General features: G+C 38.5%; 1 protein-coding gene across 5 annotated transcripts in view; it reads right to left on the bottom strand.

The window, feature by feature from the left end:
- DENND4A (DENN domain containing 4A) overlaps nucleotides 1-21,574 on the bottom strand; it is a 121,836-nt gene that overhangs the window by 77,454 nt on the left and 22,808 nt on the right. For 3 of the 5 annotated variants that reach the window (XM_017513007.1, XM_017513008.2, XM_017513009.2), the window contains exons 1-5: nucleotides 17,207-17,517; nucleotides 15,329-15,578; nucleotides 8,133-8,202; nucleotides 5,037-5,206; nucleotides 3,735-3,973 (exon numbers count right to left, since the gene is read on the bottom strand). In XM_017513007.1, the coding sequence (XP_017368496.1) occupies nucleotides 3,735-3,973; nucleotides 5,037-5,206; nucleotides 8,133-8,202; nucleotides 15,329-15,578; nucleotides 17,207-17,517 (1,040 nt within the window). Of the gene's footprint in view, nucleotides 1-3,734; nucleotides 3,974-5,036; nucleotides 5,207-8,132; nucleotides 8,203-15,328; nucleotides 15,579-17,206; nucleotides 17,727-21,574 lie in introns of those variants that run through there. The other 2 variants (XM_017513010.2, XM_017513005.2) reach the window with 2 other exon arrangements.

Raw genomic sequence — 21,574 nt, 5'->3', positions numbered from 1 at the left:
ACCATTAAAGTATTCATAATCTAAACAAATGTTAAGCAGGGGATGACTACCACAGCACATACATCTGCTTGAATTATGAAGTAGTTAGAACAGCAGAAAATGAAGCAGGATTCACAAACCCCTAAAGATCTTCAAGACCCATTCAGGGAAGATCTGCAAGGTCAAAACTATTTTTATAATAATAATAATAATATGATGTCGACCAAGTACAGTAATCCCAGCACTTTGGGAGGCTGAGGCAGGTGAACTGATTGAGCCCAAGTGTTCCAGACCAGCCTAAGCAACATGGTGAAACCCGTCTCTACAAAAAAATACAAAAATTAGCTGGGCATGGTGGCATGTGCCTGTACTCCCAGCTACTTGGAGGGGCTGAGGTGAGAGGATGGCTTGAGCCTAGAAGGTCCAGCCTGCAGTGAGCCATGATCATGCCACTGCACTCCAGCCTAGGCAAGAGTAAGACACTGCTTCAAAAACAAAAACAGTTCGGGTGTGGGAGCTCAGGCCTGTAATCCCAGCACTTTGGGAGGCTGAGGCGGGTGGATCATGAGGTCAGGAGTTCAAGACCAACCTGGCCAAGATAGTGAAACCTTGTCTCTACTGAAAACACAAAATTTAGTTGGGCGTGGTGGCAGGCACCGGTAGTCCCAGCTACTCAGGACGCTGAGGCAGAGAACTACTTGAGCCCAGGAGGAGGAGGTTGCCGTGAGTTGATATCGCGCCACTGCACTCCAGCCTCGGCAACAGAGCGAGACTCTGTCTCAAAAAGAAAAATAAAAAACAACAAAAACCAAAAACATGCAAGGCCCAGTGGCTCACACTTGTAATCTTGGCATTTTGGGAGGCCGATCTGGGCAGATCGCTTGAGGTCAGGAGTTTGAGACCAGCCTAGCCAACATGGTAAAACCCTGTCTCTACCAAAAATACAAAAATCAGCTGAGCATGGTGGCAAATGCCTGTAATCCAAGCTGCTCAGGAGGCTGAGGCATGAGAATCACTTGAGCCCAAAAGGCAGAGGTTGCAGTGAGTTGAGATCACACCACTGTACTCCACTCTGGGCAACAGAATCAGATTCTGTGTCGAAAAATAAAAACAAAGGCCGGGCGTGGTGGGCTCATGCCTGTAATCCCAGTACTTTGGGAGGCCGAGGCGGGCGGATCGCCGGAGAGCAGGAGTTCAAGACCAGCCTGGCCAACGTGGTGAAATCCCGTCTCTATTAAAAAAAAAAAAGAAAGAAAGAAAAAGGAAAACAACAACAACAACAAAAAATGATGATATGATGTCATTTGCTTTTCGCATGATGTTGACATTTGCACTGACAGTACAAGAGCACTGAGGGCAAAGCTGCTGGTGACTTAGTATGAATCAAGGCAGTGGCACCAATGTGTAGTAGTAGTTGCTATATTCTTTACTATTATACACTCACAGTAAAAGAGTGTCAACATTAGCAGTGAATATTAATAATTTTATTAAGTTTTGGCTATAGTCTGTATCTAAAAAATTCTGTATGATTAAAGGGATAGTATACATCAAGAACTTCTGTTGTGTACAAAAGTACAATGGTTGTCCATTTTGGAAATGCACTTGTGCAACTGAGTTGTGAGTGAATTTGCTGGTTTTTTCCCACAGGGCATATTTTTGTTTGAAAGATGACTGACAGGCCGGGTATGGTGGTTCACATCTATAATCCCAGCACTTTGGGAGACTGAGGCAGGTATTTCACCTGAGTTTAGGAGTTCAGGACCAGCCTGACCCATATGGCAAACCTCATCTCTACCAAAAATACAAAATTAGCCAGGCGTGGCGGCATACACCTGTAATCCCAGCTCTTCATGAGGCTGAGGCAAGAGACTCACTTGAACCCAGGAGACAGAGGTTACAGTGAGCCAAGATCGCACCATCGCACTCTAGCCTGGGCAGCAAGTGCAAAACTCCACCTCAAAAAAAAAAAGGAAAGGAAAAAAAAGAAAGATGACTGACAAACTAAGGTTATCCAGTGTTGAGTATTATTCAACAGATACTTTCTATATGAAAATGAACAAAGTGAGCCTGTTGCTTCCAAAAAAATAACTGGCAGTATTTGCCAATAATTAAATACAAACTTTCAAGTGGAAATTAGAATTCTGCCACCATAAGCATGACAGCTTCCTAATGCTCAAAAACTTTTCTAAGATAGGTGGTGATATTAACAAATGTGATTTTTTAATATTAATAATAAAATGTGTCTACATTTGGAAGATACGCTTAATTTGGCAAATCAGTATTTTTCAAATGACTAATGCTCAATATTACAAAATCGTGCACAAATAAAAGTTCCACACAGTCAAGCAGACCAATAGATCTTTTTTTTTTGGAGATAGAGTCTTGCTCTGTCACCCAGGCTGGAGAGTAGTGGTATAATCTTGGCTCACCGCAACTTCCAACTTCTGGAGTCAAGCAATTCTCCCTGCCTCAGCCTCCAGAGGAGGAATTACAGGTGCCTGCAACCACGGCAGGCTAATTTTTGTATTTCCCTTTTTTTTTTAGAGATGGGGTTTCATCATGTTGCTCAGGCTGGTCTTGAACTCCTGACCTCAGCTGATCCGCCTGCCTCAGCCTCCCAAAGTGCTGGGATTACAGGTGTGAACCACCATGCCCAACCAGACCAATAGTTTTTAATGTGTTCATTGCTAAAGTTTCAGATTCCACATTGTAAATGTAAGAACCAGCACTTGCCAAGCTTGGTGCAGTGTCAAAAAAAGAATATCCACAACTTTCTAAAAATATTATCCAAAATCCCTCCCTTTTCAACCTACCTATCTGTGGGAGGCCAGGCTTTCTCCATATACTTCAACCAAAACAACTACTGCAACAGATTAAATGCAGGACCATACACTGGAGCCCAGCTATGTTCAATTAAGCTAGATATTTTAGACATTTGCAAAAATATAAAACAATGCTATTCTTCTCATTAAAGTTTTTTTAGTTTTGGAAAAGTTCTTTTTCAAAAAAGACATTTATTAACATGTAATAGGTTTATTATCTTTAAAATGAGTAGATTGGGCAATTGCATTATTGTGTATATTGTCAAAGAAAAAATAATTTCTCCTTCACATTCATGATATGTAAATACAGTAAGGAATTTTTCTTTCTTTTTTGAGACTGGGTCTCCCTCTGTCACCCAGGCTGGAGTGCAGTGGCGTGATCGCAGCTCACTGCAACCTCCACTTCCCAGGTTCACGTGATTGTCATGCCCTGGCCTCCAGGGTAGCTGGGACTATAGGCATGGGCCATGTCCAATTAATTTTTGTACTTTTTAGACATGCTGTTATGCCATGTTGCTCATGCTGGTCTCAAACTCCTGGACTCAAGTGATCTGCCTGCCTCAGCTTCCCGAAGTGCTGAGATTATGGGTGTGGGCCATCGCACTCAGCCCCAGTAAGAAATATTATATGTAAAATAAGAATTTAAAAATTAGTAAAAAGTTTTCAATATTTGTCTAGATTAGGTTCTCTAAACTTCACAAAAGCACTAAACAAATGAAACATTAATTTCATCTCATTGGAGATAAAATTATTTAAAATAACAAGACTATAAACATACAATGGAGAAATATTACCTGACTGAAATAAACTACTTTTTTCAAGTAACTCTTGAGAAATCTAGCATCCACATAAAATTTACCCAGTTGCCAATACAAATTTGCCACATAATGGAAAGATCTGTCAAATGTTGAACCAATAACACTTTTAACTTACTTCTCAATTGGAAGGACGTGAGGTCCAGAGATGGAATAACGATATAGAAAAGTCAGAAACTTTCTGAATGCATCAAAAAAAGGCCAGTGAGAAAGAAGACAGATGCATTTACTAGTATGAATTGTTTTGGAACTATCAGACTTCCCATCTGCTGATGTTAAACCCAAAAGAAGTGTCTGTTTTTCTGTGAGATTCTCCTCAGAGTATGGTTCATAAAACTGAATAGCAGCACCATAAATCTGCAAAACAAGTAAAATATCCAGTAAATACACTTTGTATCATGTGTCCAAATCACATCATCAGTTAAATATTCAATAAGTGCTTGCTATGAGCCAGGTGAGATGCCAGGTATTAGGAACACAGTAATGAAGAGACACTCCTCCCGCTTTCTTAACATATGTGAGAACTACATAGGGCTATTCTTTTTTTTGTTTGAGACGGAGTTTCACTCATGTTACCCAGGCTGGAGTGCAATGGCGCGATCTCGGCTCACCGCAACCTCCGCCTCCTGGGTTCAGGCAATTCTCCTGCCTCAGCCTCCTGAGTAGCTGGGACTACAGGCACGCACCACCATGCCCAGCTAATTTTTTGTATTTTTAGTAGAGACGGGGTTTCACCATGTTGACCAGGATGGTCTCGATCTCTTGACCTTGTGATCCACCCGCCTCGGCCTCCCAAAGTGCTGGGATTACAGGCATGAGCCACCGCACCCGGCCATAGGGCTATTCTTAATGTCGTCTTACTATTGAAAGAAAAGATGCTTTGATTAATTGCTTTATAAACAGTTGAAGCAATTGTATCAACATTCTGTATAAGAAAATGATTGAAAATAATTACTTGGTAGAAAGTGAGATGAGAATTTAGGTAAGGAAATACAAATTCCAACTTTGGGCAATTCATTGAATTTCTCGGGACCTCAATTTCCCTATCCATAAAATGAGAATGTTAGACTTGATAATTTCCAGGTCCCTTCCAACTATCATGTCTATGATTCTAAATTGTATTACATCTTTAATAATGTTACTTTCAAACCTTCTTTATCACAGAAAATGAACCAATGAAGCATCATCATTCAATGATGAAAAAAAGTCTTTCACCATAGTCACAATAAAGCATTTACGTGTATGGGACGGAATAAAAATTCTCTTTTCCTACATCCCTAGATACAGTTATTTCAAGCAAGTGGCAAAGTATGCATAATGCACTAAATTTAATCAGTTTTTCCCATACTATTCCTTGCATTATAAAAAACTGGAAAATATACAAGAAACTTGCAGATACAGTTTGTCAAACACATAATACCTTTTCAGCTGAGGCTCCAGTTAAAACAAATGTAGAAAATACTGGGAGAGGGTATTTGCTATTTGATGGCCAACATTCAATGGTTGCACCCATTGGTAAACAAAATAGAGGAACGGATTCTGGTAGTGAGAATGACTCATAATCTTCTTGAGGATATCTACAAATTAGACCTATAAAAACAATAATAAATATTAGGTAATCATCTCTTGAATTTAGGTGTTTATTATTTCAATGATAATAAAATGCTTTATTATTTCATACATTTGGAATGCCAAAGCATTACATATATGTTCATCAAATAACACTGAATGCTTCAGTAGGATTCATAGAAATTTTAATCCTTAAACATTATAACTATTAACTGCTTAATATTTATCAAGCTTCATCCACAAAGGCTATGTTAAAGCTAACAAGAAAAAGGTAATCTTATAGAAATGCACATACTCCTAAAAATTCAGTTTGTGTTCACACTACCTTAAAAAGCATACTAAGTTTATGGTTTATTTTAATCTATCTACTTCATCAGCTGTCAGTAACTTTCCCTCAGGGGGCTTTTACACATTAAAATTCATATCCCATAGGAGTATATGTTAACTTCTAGCATCAATACAGGAAAATTACTCATAAAAATAGGAGAGTCACATATTTACAATGTCTTAGGAATAGTATCTACTCAAGCTGAGTTTCTAAATAACACCACATTATATGAAGATAGCGTTTTTGTTTTGTCTTGTTTTTAGTAGAGACGGGGCTTCACTGTGTTATCCAGTATGGTCATGATCTCCTGACCTCATGATCCACCTGCCTCGGCCTCCCAAAGTGCTGGGATTACAGGGGTGAGCCACCGCGCCCGGCCAAAGATAAGAGTTGTTTTGTTTTATTTTATTTTAGTTATTTATTTGCAGCCCCAGCTGTTGCAGAAGATAGAGTTTTAAGTGGCCTATGATTTCACATTAGGTAAACTAGTCTGGAAAATGGTCCATGTAGCTTCCATTGAATACATTCCAGGAAGAACCTTGTACCTCATTTCGTGGGACTAGATAGAGAAAATAGCTTTCCTGGCCATAAAGCCCTTAAAGTCAAGTAGAAACTGTCACTAGACATAGCCACAAAGACAAAAGGATAAACTGGGGGAATGTAAGTGGTTGTTGGTTCTGCCACTACTATCTCTGTGACTTTGGACAAATGATATACTACAGGACTATAGATAAGAGATGGTTTTCTCATCTATAAAATGAGATGAAGTAGATAATCTAAAGTCCAAGGCAGTCCTAAAATTATTTAATTATGTGCTAGCCAGCAAATAGGTTCCATGAGGATCTGTAGTGAACTCTGTACTACACTCTCAGGTCATGAGGTAATAATAAAGTCATAAAGGAAGTATAGAACTAGTAATGAAGGCCAGTCCAGTGGCTCATGCCTGTAATCTCAGCACTTTGGAGGCTGAAGTGGAAGGATCACTTGAGCCAAGGCGTTCAAGAGCACCCTTGGCAATATAGCAAGACTCCATCTCTACTTTAAAAAATATATATATATTAGCTGGGCATGCCAGCACATGCCGCCATGCACTCTCAGTAGTCTGTTACTTGGGAGGCTGATGTGTGAGGATTGCTCAAGCCCAGTAGTTCAAGGTTGCAGTAAGCTATGATCACGCCACTGCACTCTAGCCTAGGCAACAGAGTAAGACCTTGTCTCAAAAAAAAAAAAAAAGTAATCAATTGTAGATCCAAAAAAACAGAGGCTGCGTACGGCGGTGGCTCACACCTGTAATCCCATCATTTTGGGAGGTTGAGGTGTGAGGAGTGCTTGAGCACAAGAATTCGAAACCAACCTGGGCCACATAAGCAAGACCATGTCTCTACAAAATTTTAAAAATTAGCCAGGTGTACTGGGATGCACCTGAAGACCAAGGTACTAGGGAGACTGAGGCAAGAGGATCCCCTGAGCCTAAGAATCTGAGGTTGCAATGAGCTATAATCATGCCACTGTACTCCAGCCTGAGCAACTGAATGAGACCCTGTCTCCAAAGAAAAACATAGCAGAGAAACTTGAGTCTAGAACTCTAAACACACACATGTATATACATGCATATGTATATACTTGTAAAGATAGAGTCTATATTGCCCAGGCTGGCCTTGAACTTCTGGTCTTTTTTTTTTTTTTTTTTTTTTTTTTGTTTTTTTTTGTGTTTTTTTTTTTTTTTTTTTTTTTTTTTTGAGTCAGAGTTTCGCTCTTGTTACCCAGGCTGGAGTGCAATGGCGCGATCTCGGCTCACCACAACCTCCGCCTCCCGGGTTCAAGCAATTCTCCTGCCCCAGCCTCCTGAGTCGCTGGGATTACAGGCACACGCCACCATGCCCAGCTAATTTTTTGTATTTTTAGTAGAGACGGGGTTTCACCATGTTGACCAGGATGGTCTCGATCTCTTGACCTCGTGATCCACCCGCCTCGGCCTCCCACAGTGCTGGGATTACAGGCTTGAGCCACCGCGCCCGGCCGTGAACTTCTGGTCTTAAGCAATCCTCCTGTCTCGGCCTCCCAAAAAGCCAGAACTACAGGCTACTATGCCCTGTATGAAAGCAATTTTTAAAAGATTGAATCTGTTCTCTTGTAAATAAAATCACTATCTTTGATATTTTGGGATCTCTGAAAATTGGACATTTTGACTATGCATTATAAAACTCCAAATTGGTTTATTGTATTTTTCATTATGAAACAATTTCATGTGAGCTACAGCTCTTACTAAATCTAAGTATTAAAGAAATATTAATTTAAAATGAAAATAAATACATTTTCCCATACTTCTGCTAATTCAAAAACTTTGAACCCAGGAGGCAGAGGTTGTAGTGACCCGAGATGGCGTCACTGCATTCCAGCTTGGGCAACAATGGCAAAACTCAATCTCAAAAAAAATTAATTAACCTTCCATTAAGCATCCAATAAACATATGAGTGAAGACAAAAATGAGAATCAAAAGATACGAGTTGTAGTTCCAGTCCTGATAACACATCCTAGGCAGGTTTTTTCTTTTCTTTAACCTTTCCAGGCCCTGTAATACATTTATATATGAAGTATACCATGAAAAATAACACTTACCAGCTTTGTAAGATATAGTGTTCGTCTTTGCCACAGATTTTTTATAACACAAGTATACTGCCGATCCCCACTGGATTAAAAAAAAAAGAGAAATATGATTTAATTTTTAAAAGGTAGGAACTTGATAAAACGGAATCTTGAGCTCTCCAGTATGTATTATATAAAATGTAGTAACAGATTTCTCTCTGCTAGCTATTTTCAGTTGGCTGTTTTGTCAACATTTTATTGGAATCGTCCACTTTTCTTTCAGAAGTAAACTATAACTTTTTTCCCTTGCAACAGCAATAACATGAGAAAAACTTGACTCTTTTACACAAAGCTAAGCCACAACCATTTAGATTTTGTTCTAAGTTCAAACTGTGGGTATAAATGATAAACTAAAACATACCTACTCAAGTGCATACCTTCAACTTCACAATCTCTTTTAGATACTGCCAGGTTTTTCTACAATCCTTTGTGCCTCAAGAGTTATAATTTGTGCAATCCATTTCCTTACTTCCTATTTTCTCCCAAATTCACTTCCAAATCAGACTTTAATCACCACTGCTTAAAAGAACAACTTAACTTCCAAATCTTTTTTTTTTAAACGGAGTCTCGCTCTGTCACCCAGGCTGGAGTGCAGTGGTGCAATCTTGGCTCACTGCAACCTCCACCTCCTGGGTTTAAGTCATTCTCATGCCTCAGCCTCCCAAGTAGCTGGGATTACAGGCATGCATCACCATGACTGGCTGACTTTTTTTTTTTTTTTGAGATGGAGTCACAATCTCAGCTCAATGCAACCACCGCCTCCCAGGTTCAAGCGATTTTCCTGCCTCAGCCTCCAGGAGTAGCTGGGATCACAGGCACACGCACCACCAGATCCAGCTAATTTTTGTATTTTTATGAGAGACGGGGTTTCACTATGTTGGCCAGGCGGGTCTCCAACTCCTGACCTCAGGTGATCCGTCCGCCTCGGCCTCCCAACATGTTGGAATTACAGGTGTGAGCCACTGTGCCACCGTTTTTATTCTTTAGACTATTTGTTATTACATGCTATTTGTCTGTTCATTGTCTGTCTTATTTGAATATATGCTCAATGAGGGTAGGGACTTTGTTTTCTTCACCACTGTATTCCCAAAGGCTCACAGATAGTAGTTCAATAAGTATTACTAAATAAATAATTTATTTAAAATTTTGAAATAAGGGTAAAATAGTTTTATGATACACATTCCTTAAACAATCCATTCAAATAAAGAAGTGTAATGTCATTGATAATTAAACGAAGTATATAATAAAAATTTTTATTAATCACAATTAATGTGATTTGTACAACTCCACCCCTACTCTGCTAGATTGCAATAATCTCCCAAATGGTCTTCCTTCTTTCACCTTTGCTTCCCACCACAGTCTATCACTATACAGACAAGTGAACCTTTTAAATCAAATGTCAGAGCACGTCACTGTTCTGCTCAAAATCTCAGTCTCACTCAGAATAAAAGCCAAAGTCCTTACAATCACCTAAAGGCCCTAATCATCTACCCCTCATTTCAATCTCTTTATTCTCCCTATAGTTTACTCTGCTTTAAGACACACCATTTTCCTTATTGTTCTCAAAACATGCCAGGAATGCTCCCTCCCTGAAGCCTTTCACATAGACTGTTCTGTATATTTCAAACATTCTTTGGCTGTGATATGTGAATGATTAACTTCCTTACTGCCTTCAAATATTACTTTCAAATAAGGGCTTCCCTGACCACTCAATTTAAAATTGCAGCCCATTCCCCACTACTTCCAAAACCCTTTTAAGCTACTCTAGGTTTTCTTTTTCACTACAGCACTTAACGACTTTCTAACATACTATACTTTAAAAGTTATTTGTTTGAAATTTATTATCATCTATTTTCCTCTACTCTGAAAAGTTCAACATTCTATGTTATCATTAACACCTAAAACAGGGCCTAGCACATGATAGGTGCTCCATAAGGTGTTTGCTGAATGAATTAATCTTGGAGCAGAGGTTTCTAGGTAGACGGAATGTCAAGAGGAAAGGCCCTAAGAAAGTACACCTATCATGACCTAAGAGCTAAAGAGGCAATGACAGCAGAAAAGAGTAAGAAATGAGATAAGGAAGGCAGATCATGTGGGTCCTATTAGGCTGTTTTAGGGATTTTGGCTTTTACTACTCTCGAAGACAGTGAAAGCCCTTGGAAGGTTTTGAGCAGAAGAGAGGCATTATTCGACTTACAGTTAAAAGGTCACTCTGAGTACTACATTGAGAAGTGGGGACAGGACACAAAGAAGGAGGCAGGTACTCGTAATTGTTTTGGATTAGTAATCCAGGCAAAAATTACGAGAGTTTGAATAAGGGGAGCAACAGTGGGAATGATGAAGAGAGGTCAGATTCTGGGTCTACTCTGAAAATAGAGACAAAAAAAATCTTATTTGATTATATGCAGTATGAGAGAGTCAAAGACAGTGCTATGCCGATGCCTGAGTAACAGCAAGGAAGCAGCTCAACTGAGATGCAGAGAACTGTGGATAAAGCAGACTTTGGGGTGCAGACAAGGGGTTCAGTTTTACACATGTTAAATGTGAAACATCTATTAGACATCCAAGTGAAGAACTAAATGGAGCTAAGGTGAGCGGTCTGAAACGGACACACAAACTTGAGAGATGTCACCATGTGTCTGCTTCCCTATACTTCAGAAAAATACATGAATTTTTAAAAAGTCAACTTACATAAAAACTTAATAAATGTTTAAATGTGTAAAAATGTTTAGATCTCAGCAAAGTGTTAATTTATATAATTATAACAGGACACTATAAATATCTGCTCTAACATCATTAAGAAATTAAATTTTGAGAAAAATAAATTTAAAAAATTTAAATCCACACCATAAGACATGGTGAGAAAAAATAAAATATTAAATTAAATTAAATTAAATTTACAATTAAGCAAAGTAGCTCATGCCTGTAATCCCAGTGCTTTGGGAGGCCAAGGCAGAAGGATTGCTTGAGGCCAGGAATTCAAGACCTGCCTGGGCAATACAATAAGACCCAATATCTACAAAAAATTTTGAAAATTAGTCGAGCATGGTGGCATATGCCTGTAGTCCCAGTTATCTGGGAGGCTGAAGTAGGAGAATCACTTTAGCCCAGGAATTTCAGGCTATAGTGAGCTATGATCATGCCACTGCTATTCTCCAGTCTGGGTGATAGAGCAAGATCTTATCTCTAAGAAAAGAAAGAAAAATTAAATTTAAAATTTTGTGATTAAAAACCCAATTGCTGTCCAGGCATGGTGGCTCATGTCTGTAATCCCAGCACTTTAGGAGGCTGAAGTAAGAGGACTGCAGCAGCTCAGGAGTCCGAGAGCAGCCTGGGATATGTAGGGAACCCCCAACTCCACAAAAAAGTTAAAAGTTAGCTGGATATAGTGGTGCTACTCAAGAGGCCAGCGTGGAAGGATCACTTGAGCCCGGGAGGTCGAGGCTGCATGAGCAATGATCAGGACACTATACTACAGACTGGACAACAGAATAAGACCCTATCTCTAAAAAAACAAAAAGAAAAACCCAATTGTTTATTCAGAGCAGCTGCAGTAGAAAAAAAGAAAAAAGAGACCCAATTGTTGACAAAGTTATGAAAACAAAAATCAATACTCTTCTATTTTACTGGTAGGAATTTTAATGGGCTAAACCCTTCTGGATAAAAATCTTTTTTTTTTTTTTTTTTTAAGGGGGAAAGGGAGCCAGTGAGTTCTCTCAAGCCCCTTTTTGTTTTGTTTTGTTTTTTTGAGACGGAGTCTCACTCTGTCACCAATGCTGGAGTGCAATGGCACGATCTTGGCTCACTGCAACCTCCACCTCCTGAGTTCAAGCGATTCTTCTGCCTTAGCCTCCCGAGTAGCTGGGACTACAGGCGTGTGCCACCACGCCCGGCTAATTTTTTTTTAGTAGAGATGGGGTTTCACTGTGTTCGCCAGGATGGTCTCGATCTCCTGACCTCATGATCCACTGGCCTCGGCCTCCCAAAGTGCTGGGATAACAGGCGTGAGCCACCACGCCCAGCCCCTCTGGATAAAAATTTTAATATAAAAATATGCTTTGATCCAGAAATTCCAGGACGAACCATAAGGAAGTAATTAATACAGTACAGTGTTCAGGAGTTTGGTTCTGGAGTTCTGCAGCCTGAATTTGAATCCTGCTTTAACCACTTACTGAAGGTATGTTCATGGGAAAGTAACCATCTCTTTAACTCTCAAATTTTCTTCTTTGTAAAATGGGGAGAAAATACCTATTCAGGGTGGTTGTGTGGATTAACTGTGTTACTGAATGTGAATTACTTAGAACGGTGTATAGCACAGAAGAGCTAAATAAATGCAACTTGTTTTATAGAAGATATAGTTATAAGTATGTTTGTAACAGCTTACTTGCAATATTTTAGAAAATCAGAATCTAAAGGTCTTTACAAAAAAAGGTAATAAATAAATTGTGGCACATCCATGCAATACAATAATATTTAGCCATTCAATAATATATTTAATACACTGATATTAAGTATATTTACTATTTAATATATTAAAATGTTATCAACCTCCACAGTAAGCAAAGAAATGCAAATTAAAATTAGAACAATTTCTTGTTTGTTATATAATCACTAATTTAAAACTCAATAGTTAAAAAAATAAAAAAGTCAGTAGTTGGTAACAACCAATGTTGGTGAGGTATGGGAACTTAGGAAATAGCATTTTCATAAACTATGGCTGCTAGGAGTACAAACTGCCACAGCATTTTCAGAACAATATATCAACACTTTCAAAATGGTCAGCATACTCATGGACCCATCAATTCCACTTACAATTACTGATTCTTCCAGAGACACTCAAATATCCACAGAAAATGCACAGGGTTAATCAAAGCAGCATTACCAGAAATGGAAGAAACTGAAAATAACTTGTATTCATCATTTTGCATTTGTATATTCTGGAATAATATGCAGTCGTTAAAAGAATTAAGTAGAAAGTTATATAAACTGATAGAAAAAAGGCTTACATTAGATATCAAGAAATTTCCATTTTTTGAATACTATCAAATCATAAAAAAAAGAATGCAGCAACATGGATGCAGCTAGAGGCCATTATCCTAAGCAAACTAATGCAGAAACAGAAAACCACATACTGCATTTTCTCACATATATGTAAGAGCTAAACATTGGGTATACTTAGACATAAAGTTGGGAACAAAAGACACTAAACTACCAGAGGGGGAAGACAAGGAGGGAAGCAAGGGCTGATAAACCACCTATTGGGTGGTGTGCCCACTACATGAGTGATGGGTTCAATCATATCCTGAACCTCAGCATCATACAATATATACCTTTGTAACAAACCTGCACATATATCCTAATTTTAAAAAGGGAAAAAGAAATACAAAAAAATCAAATTTTAAAAAAATAAAGGATTAATTTATTGTATATACCCCACATACGTGAACACAAAAGGGTCTGGAAGGACACAAGTCAAATTGCTCATTGTTACCCTGGCAAAACATGGAAGTAGGAACAAGGACTTTCACTTTCTACTTCATAGATCTACAATTTGTATACACCCTGCCCTCCAATTTCCTTTGACTATACATTTCTTTTTTTAAAATTTTAAAACAGCAATAAAAGAACAAAGACAAGACAGTTAAAGATCATGCATGGAAGAACTTTGGCTTTTATTAAGAGTGAGATGGGAAACCATTAAGGGTTTTACGCAGAGTAGTGATATTATCTGATTTATGTTTTTAAAGGATCACTCTTATCTATGCAAAGAATAGGCAAGAGAGAGCACAAATGGAAGAATTGATCAGTTAGATGGAAAACTATGGCCTGCATTTGGCCCAAGGTTCGTTATTATATATCTAAACTAAGAATAGTTTTTGCTTTTTAAAAGGGTTAAATAAAACCTAATTTATTATCCAGCTCTTTAAAAAAGAAATTTGACTGACCCCTCATTAGGTAACTACTGCAATAATCCCTCTAAGAGACTATTATGGCTTAGGCCAGGGTTATGTCCATAGAGGGGCTGAGAAGTGGCCATGTTCGAGACACATTCTGAAATTTGTTAACGGAGTTTATAGAAGAACTGAATGAGAAGAAGATAAAAGTTAAGTTTACTCCAAGGTTTTTCAATGTGAGTTACCAGAAGAATGGAATTACCATTTGCTAGATAGGGAAGACTATGGGGATTAGCAGGTTTGGAGGGGAACACCAGGAGTTCAGTTTTGGACATATTAAATTTCAGACGTTCCATTAGATAAGATATTCAAGAAGGGATGATGAATTAGAGAAGTCCAGATGAGACAAATTTGAGGTCATCCACACATGGCCTGTATTTAAATGATGAGATGACCAAAGGAGCATGTTTAGGTGGTGGAGATAAATGGTGTGAGGACTGAACCATGAGGTACTCCACTGTGTAGAGATGGGGAGATGAAAGGGAATTAGGGAAGGCACAAAGGGAATGGCTGGTGAGGTAAGAGGAAAAAGCAAGAGAGTACCTAAGAAGAAAGTATATTTCTTCTCCATGGCACTGTTTCAAGAAGGTAGAAGTAATCATTTATGTAGAAACCTGCTGAAAAATTAAGATGAAGAATTGATTTCTGGATATGACAACAAGAGAAATCTTGATGGCGTGATGGAGACAAAAGGCTGACTAGAAAGAGCAAAGTGAGGAATGAGGCAGAATATACTCAACTCTTTCTAGAATTTTTACTGTAAAGGATAATGGAATGCATCAATGAAAGGAGAGGAGTGTGAGATCAAGAAGCTTTGCAAAGGTAAGAAATTTTTGCATGTTGGATAAAATAGGGAGGGAAAACCCAGTGATTTTCAAAAAAGTAGGGAGGACCGCTAAAATCATGTCCTCAAATAGGTAAATGTATGGTGTGGCATCTAGTCCACAAATGGAAGGATACTCATGATTAGTGCATTGCTTTTGTAGTGGGCAGAAAGGGTGGGGGGAATTATTTTTTTAATTAAAAAAAAAGTTCTTTGCACATTTTCTTTTGAAAGTACAACCAAAGTACTTTCAAAAAAATAAAATATCTAACATCTTTAAAAACATAGTTTTCAATTCTGTAATTATACTATGCTGTTTTAAAAAAGGAGTTATTTAAAATTATGCTCTTTTCATCAGAGGTTAATTTTATCAGTGCAAACAAGTCACTTACCATACTGTTATTGAGATTCTTGTCAACTTTGCAGAACGTGTGTGGTGGGCTTTCTCCTTTACTGGGTATAATAATACATATGTCAGTGACAGCCAATGTATTTTGGGTCATGTTTTCAGAGGCTCTTCGGTAAGTGATATAAATTCTTTGTGATGAGGTACTGCCACTAATATTTGCGGGGCGCCCATAGGGAGTACTCTGAATAATTTCACAACCCTGTTTCAATCTTTCTTTCCAGTCATATAAAACCCTAAAAATAAATTTTAAAAAATAAATATACAAATACACAAAGCACTTTAAATATGAAAAGTAATATTCCCAGGCATCATCAACTGATCCTTAAATATGGCAATATGGTAAAAATATTCCAATCTTACTGCAATTTTGAATTGCATGGTCTTGTATAAATTAATGAATAACTCTTTTGCCCACCAAAAACTTAAATAATATAAGGAAAAATTCTGATAAACCATTGTGTTTGTTAATATAAACCAGAGGCTGGGGGCAGTGGCTCATGCCTGTAATCCTAGCACTTTGGGAGGCTAAGGAAGGTGGATCATCTGAGGTTAGGAGTTCGAGACCAGCCTGGTCAACATGGCAAAACTCCATCTTCGCTAAAAATAACAACAATTAGCCAGGCATGGTGGAGGGCGCCTGTAATCCCAGCTACTCAGGAGGCTAAGGCAGAAGAATTGCTTGAACCTGGGAGGCGGAGGTTACAGTGAGACAAGATCATGCCATTGCACTCCAGGCTAGGTGACAAACACAGACTCTGTCTCAAAATATACATATACCAGAGAAAGGCCACAATTAAATGTGAAGGCAGCTGTTTTGACATACTATTTAATATGGCTATTAATTTATTTTTTTCTAAACAAGCATCTTCTTTAGAAAAAGCTACTTGCATTTTGGCCAAAGCTAAAATTTTACAAAAGGTTACTTGCCTAACTATATATGGTCTGCTTGTACACTTTTATCTCCAGTACTCTCCTTAGCTTTAAGAGAACGTAACTTCAACTCCATCCTTAATCAAAAGTCTGAGTGAGGCACTAGGCTTTTATTTTTTCTTTGTTTGGGGTAAAATTACAGGCTCTTAGTACAGGGTGGATCTGGCATCCATTCAGTAAGTTTTCCATACTTAAGCACTTAGGGACACTAAGAAACAGAGTGCTTAAATAATATTAGTTTATTCCCTCACTGAATTCATTGATTTGTACTTTAATGCCAAGCCTTTGCCATTAGTTTAAAAAAAAAAAAAAAAAAAAAAAGAAGTTACATATTGTTTTTTTTGTTTTCAGATGGAGTCTCACTCTGCCACCCAGGCTGGAGTGCAGTGACATGATCTCAAGCAGGATGGTGTGTACCTATAGTCCCAGCTACTCAGGAAGCTGAGGCAGGAGAATCACTTGAGGCCAGGAATTTGAGGCTGTAGTGAGCTATGATCATGTCACTGCACTCTAGCCTGGGTGATGGAGATCAACCCTGTCTCTTTAAAAAAGGGAAAAAAAAAAAAAAGAATTCATCTATAATGATCATTTTAACATGCTTAAAAGCCTCTTTCATACTTAAAAAATAATCAAAAATTTTCCAATCAGGTTAATACATTAATTTTCTAGTACTTTCCTGCAAATGTTTTTCAAATTCTCTCCCCTGCCTCTAACAGAAAGAAACCCAGGCAAGCCGAGACTACTGGGAACTGCAGGGTAAAGAAAGACAAAAGGAAACAGGAAGAGAATACAGGTTTCGGAATACAAACTTGTCTGTTTTTCTAAATCTGCCATACATCTGTTAATGAACAAAACGAACAGTTAATCTCAAAATCTACAAGGCATATTATTTGGATCAATAACAGTAAGTCATTAAAAAAAAAACACTTACCCCAGATCTGTAAGTGGAGGCTTATCTCTTCCTCTTCTATAGCAAAGGTAAATCTGTGGCCCCACAAGACTTCCATTATTGAGATCAGCTGACAATCCAGTTGGGGTAACATCAATACAAATATAATCCCGTGGGACTTCCTCCCCAAGAGATTTGATAATAACTGAAACATCTGTAATAGGTTCTTTTGGTTTAGCTACTTTATGACAGGCATCATTGAAGTGAATTTCTTCTTCAAGAGGCTTTGAAACATCAGTTAATCCTGCTACAACAAAGTAGTCAGCAACACGAGGCCCCTTGTCTTCAATCATCTTCCATCACAGAAGGTTACATCTAAAAGGAAAGTAAAAGACTAGTACCCCCTGTAATAAGTGAAATAAATATAAGTGGTTTATGTGCAAATGAGAACAAACTACAAAAAGGGCACTACCTCCCTGATAAACACACTAGCATTATATATTTAACTTATATGTAAAAAGAATTTTTTTAACAATAAAAACAACTTTAGCATTTATTATAAAAGTAATACATGAATTTCCAATTTTGGCAATATGGAAACCTAGACTACCTAAGTAGACAACAAAGAAACATCTTTTTAAATGCATAGTCTGGCCGGTGTGGTGGCTCACACCTGTAATCCCAGCCCTTGGGGAGGTCAAGGTGAGTGGATCACCTGAGGTCAGGAGTTCGAGATCAGCCTGGCCAACATTGTGAAACCCTGTCTCTACGAAAAATACCAAAAATTAACTTGGCATCGTGGCGGGTGCCTGTGATCCCAGCTACTCAGGAGGCTGGGGCAGTAGAATCACTTGAACCTGGGAACCTGGGAACTGGAGGTTGCAGTGAACTGAGATCACAGCATTGCACTCCAGTCTAGGCAGCAAGAGTGAAACTCCGTCTCAAATAAATAAACAAACAAACAAACAAAGCATTGTCTTTCAATGAATACTTTTAAATATAAATCTTACATAGACTTGTAAGAATGAAAGGGAAATTCCCTGAGGAACCAAAAGTCAGAATGCAGTCTATAAACTACCACTGAGTGAGGAAATTTACTGATCTCCTCAATAATCAAAAGGTTTTTGTTTTATCTCTTCTGAGATGGAGTCTCACTTGTTGCCCAGGCTGGTCTTGAACTTCTGGACTCAAGTGATCCTCTCATCTCAGTCTATCAAAAGCGCTGGGATTATAGGCATAAGCCACTGCACCTAATCTGGTTTGTGTTTTAGAAGGCATTAAAAGCATGTGAGATAAGACCTTCGGACAATACACACAACTGGAACTAAGCCACCTGTATAAAGCTGAAAGTTTCAAAGAACTACACTCTCAGCCAAAGAGTAGTTTTAAAAGACCTATCCACTGACACAGGGAGATAATAAAGTTGTAGGGAGGGTTGCTGGGGAGTTGAGAATTTGTAACAATAGTCCTATTCACCCTTGGAATTGGGGTTTGAATTTATGTCATCTGCATGGTCCCAGGAAGCTACAAACTAAGAAATTAATAATAATTCCCAGGTTGGCTGGGCGTGGTGGCTCATGCCTGTAATCCCAGCACTTTGGGAGGCTGAGGTGGGTGGATCACCTGAGTTCGGAAGTTCGAGACCAGCATGACCAACGTGGGGAAACCCCGCCTCTACTAAAAATACAAAATTAGTAGGGCATGGTGGCGCATGCCTATAATCCCTGCTACTCAACAGGCTGAGGCAGGAGAATGACTAGAACCCGGGAGGTAGAGATTGCAGTGAGCCGAGATCGCGCCATTGCACTCCAGCCTGGGCAACAAGAGCAAAACTCTGCCTCAAAAAAAAAAAAAAAAAAAAAAAAAAAAGTTTTCCAAGGCTAGTGATACCCCTTAGAAAGTAAAACAGTTCCAGAGGGTACACCCTCAACCCAGGTTTTCCACAAACAAAGCCCAGGGGAAGACAAGCTCCTATTCCAAAACTACAAAAACACATACACACAAATCTACCAGAAATGAGTCTCAGCAAATCTATCAAAGAGAAGAATTTCAAATAAAAGTAGGTAAGAGAGATATATCAAAGAGAATTTCAAATAATAAAAGTAGGTAACAGAGTATAATGCAGGTTTATATCAAATTCAAAGCAAAAATACACAAAATAGAATCTATCACATATTTGCCGTCTCCTTCAGCTGTCTGTTATCACTTATTTCATTTATGTATTTATTTAATTTTGAGACAGGGTCTCACTCTGCCCCCCAGACTGAAATGGAGTGGCACAAACATGGCTCACTGCAGCCTTGACCTCCTGGGCTCAAGCAATCCTCCTGCTCCAGCCTCCCAAGTAGCTGGGACCACAGGTGTGCACCACCACTCCTGGCTAGTTTGTTTTTGTTGTAGAGACAGGGTCTCACTTTGCTGCCCGGGCTGATCTCAAACTTCTGGAATCAAAAGATTCTTCTACCTCGGCCTCCCAAAGTGTTGGGATTACAGGCATGAGCCACCATACACAACCTATTTTTTTCTTTAGCTAGGAAAATACATTCCACAGTACCGTCATTATTTATATACTACTGTTATAGGAAAAAAGTTTAATCTAAAACAATTTCCCAGGGTTTGTTTCATATTAGACCCAGTTCCAACAAGTGCAAAGAAAAGAGTCCATGGACAAATAAATTAGGTATACACACTACAGGTCTCTCTGGATATTCACTGTCTGTATATATAAATACTAAATCCTCAGCAGTGTTTTGATAAAGGTAGCTGATAAACTTGCTTCACTTAGGATTTCCCGTCTATTTGAACAAGGAACCGTATTTTCCCACTTAACAACTAGAAACAATCCTTAGAAAATGATAGTTTAAAGTAAACAACCTTCCCTTGTAGATCATAAAATATCTCAGGGCAAAGATATTCTTATGTAGTATATACTCGTTTATAATTATTAACATTTTCATCGAAATCCCAAAACTCACTTCATTTTCTATATTGCTGTCATCAGTTTTCAGAATTCATGACACATTTCTGGGAATCTGTGTTCATCGCTCAAATATCCTCTAAGTATTCCCACTATTTTCTTTAAAAATGAGACTAAAGGATTAAAAGTTCCTACTTGTTTTATTTAGATACTAATGGCGCCTATGCAGCAACTTCCTTACAGATAAGACTTCTACACATAATAAAGGGTTTAACCTTTTCAGAAATGCCTCCTAGATGGACACTTTTAAAAAGTGCTAACAACCTGTTCTTCTGAGAAGGCTGTTAAATGCTAATTCATCACCCTAAACTGATTGCATATAACGAATTCTCCAAAAAAAAGAGCAGTTTTACCCAATTGACCATCTATCCATTTAAGAAGTTGCAGAATAACAAAAGCACTTTTATGTTTAATTTTTTCTCCAATTCATTAGTCTTTGAAAACAATTTTTAAAGGGCTGCACAGTATTTTATTTTATGGATATACCATTTTTGACCTTTGTGCTTACTGTTGATCATTTATTACTTTTATTTATTTTGTTAATATTTTTTGAAGGGTACAATGAATAATCCTGATAAGCCTCTGGATACAACTCTTAGTATTTCTTCAGGATACATTTATTGAAATAGAATTATTAGGTCAAAGGTTATATCAGCCTATATAAGTGGTTATGTGCTTTCATGTGTACATTAATTTTATATTATAAGCTCTAAATATTCATAATCTTAAAAATTACTTTGGTAGAGTATTTTCATTCCATCATAATGAAGAAACTAAAACATCCTCCTTTTTCCTGGACATTAACTTTATGTTATTTAAACTGAAGCATGGGCAGGCAGGGTGGCTCACGCCTGTAATCTCAGCACTTTGGGAGGCCGGGGCACGTGAATCACCTGAGGTCAGGAGTTTGAGACCAGCCTGACCAACATGGAGAAATGCACCTCTCCTAAAAAAATGCAAAATTAGCTGGGTGTGGTGGTGCATGCCTATAATCCCAGCTACTCAAGAGGCTGAGGCAGGAGAATCGTTTGAATCCAGGAAGCGGAAGTAGCGGTGAGCCGAAATCGTGCCATTGCATGCCAGCCTGGGCAACAAGTGCGAAACTCTGTCTCAAAAAAAAAAAATAAAAAAGTTTTATGTCTTCCTATGTAGAAAGAAGGGTAAGAGGCCAGGCGCAGTGGCTCATGGCTGTAATCCCAGCACTTTGGGAGGCCGAGGTGGGCGGATCACTTGAGGTTGGGAGTTTGAGACCAGCCTGGCCAACATGGTGAAACCCCATTTCTACCAAAAATACAAAAATTAGCCAGGTGCATGCAACTTGAGAGGCTGAGGAACAAAAATCACCTGAACCTGGGAGGCAGAGGTTGCAGTGAGCCAAGATCACACCACTGAATGCCAGCCTGGGCAACAGAGAGAGAGAGACAAGTCTCAAA

This window comes from Cebus imitator, unplaced genomic scaffold (genome assembly GCF_001604975.1).
Source record: "Cebus imitator isolate Cc_AM_T3 unplaced genomic scaffold, Cebus_imitator-1.0 Scaffold485, whole genome shotgun sequence".
In the NCBI taxonomy this organism is placed as follows: domain Eukaryota; kingdom Metazoa; phylum Chordata; class Mammalia; order Primates; family Cebidae; genus Cebus; species Cebus imitator.
The sequence above is the reverse complement of the archived record's forward strand: the minus strand, read 5'-3'. Positions and strand labels throughout refer to the sequence as shown.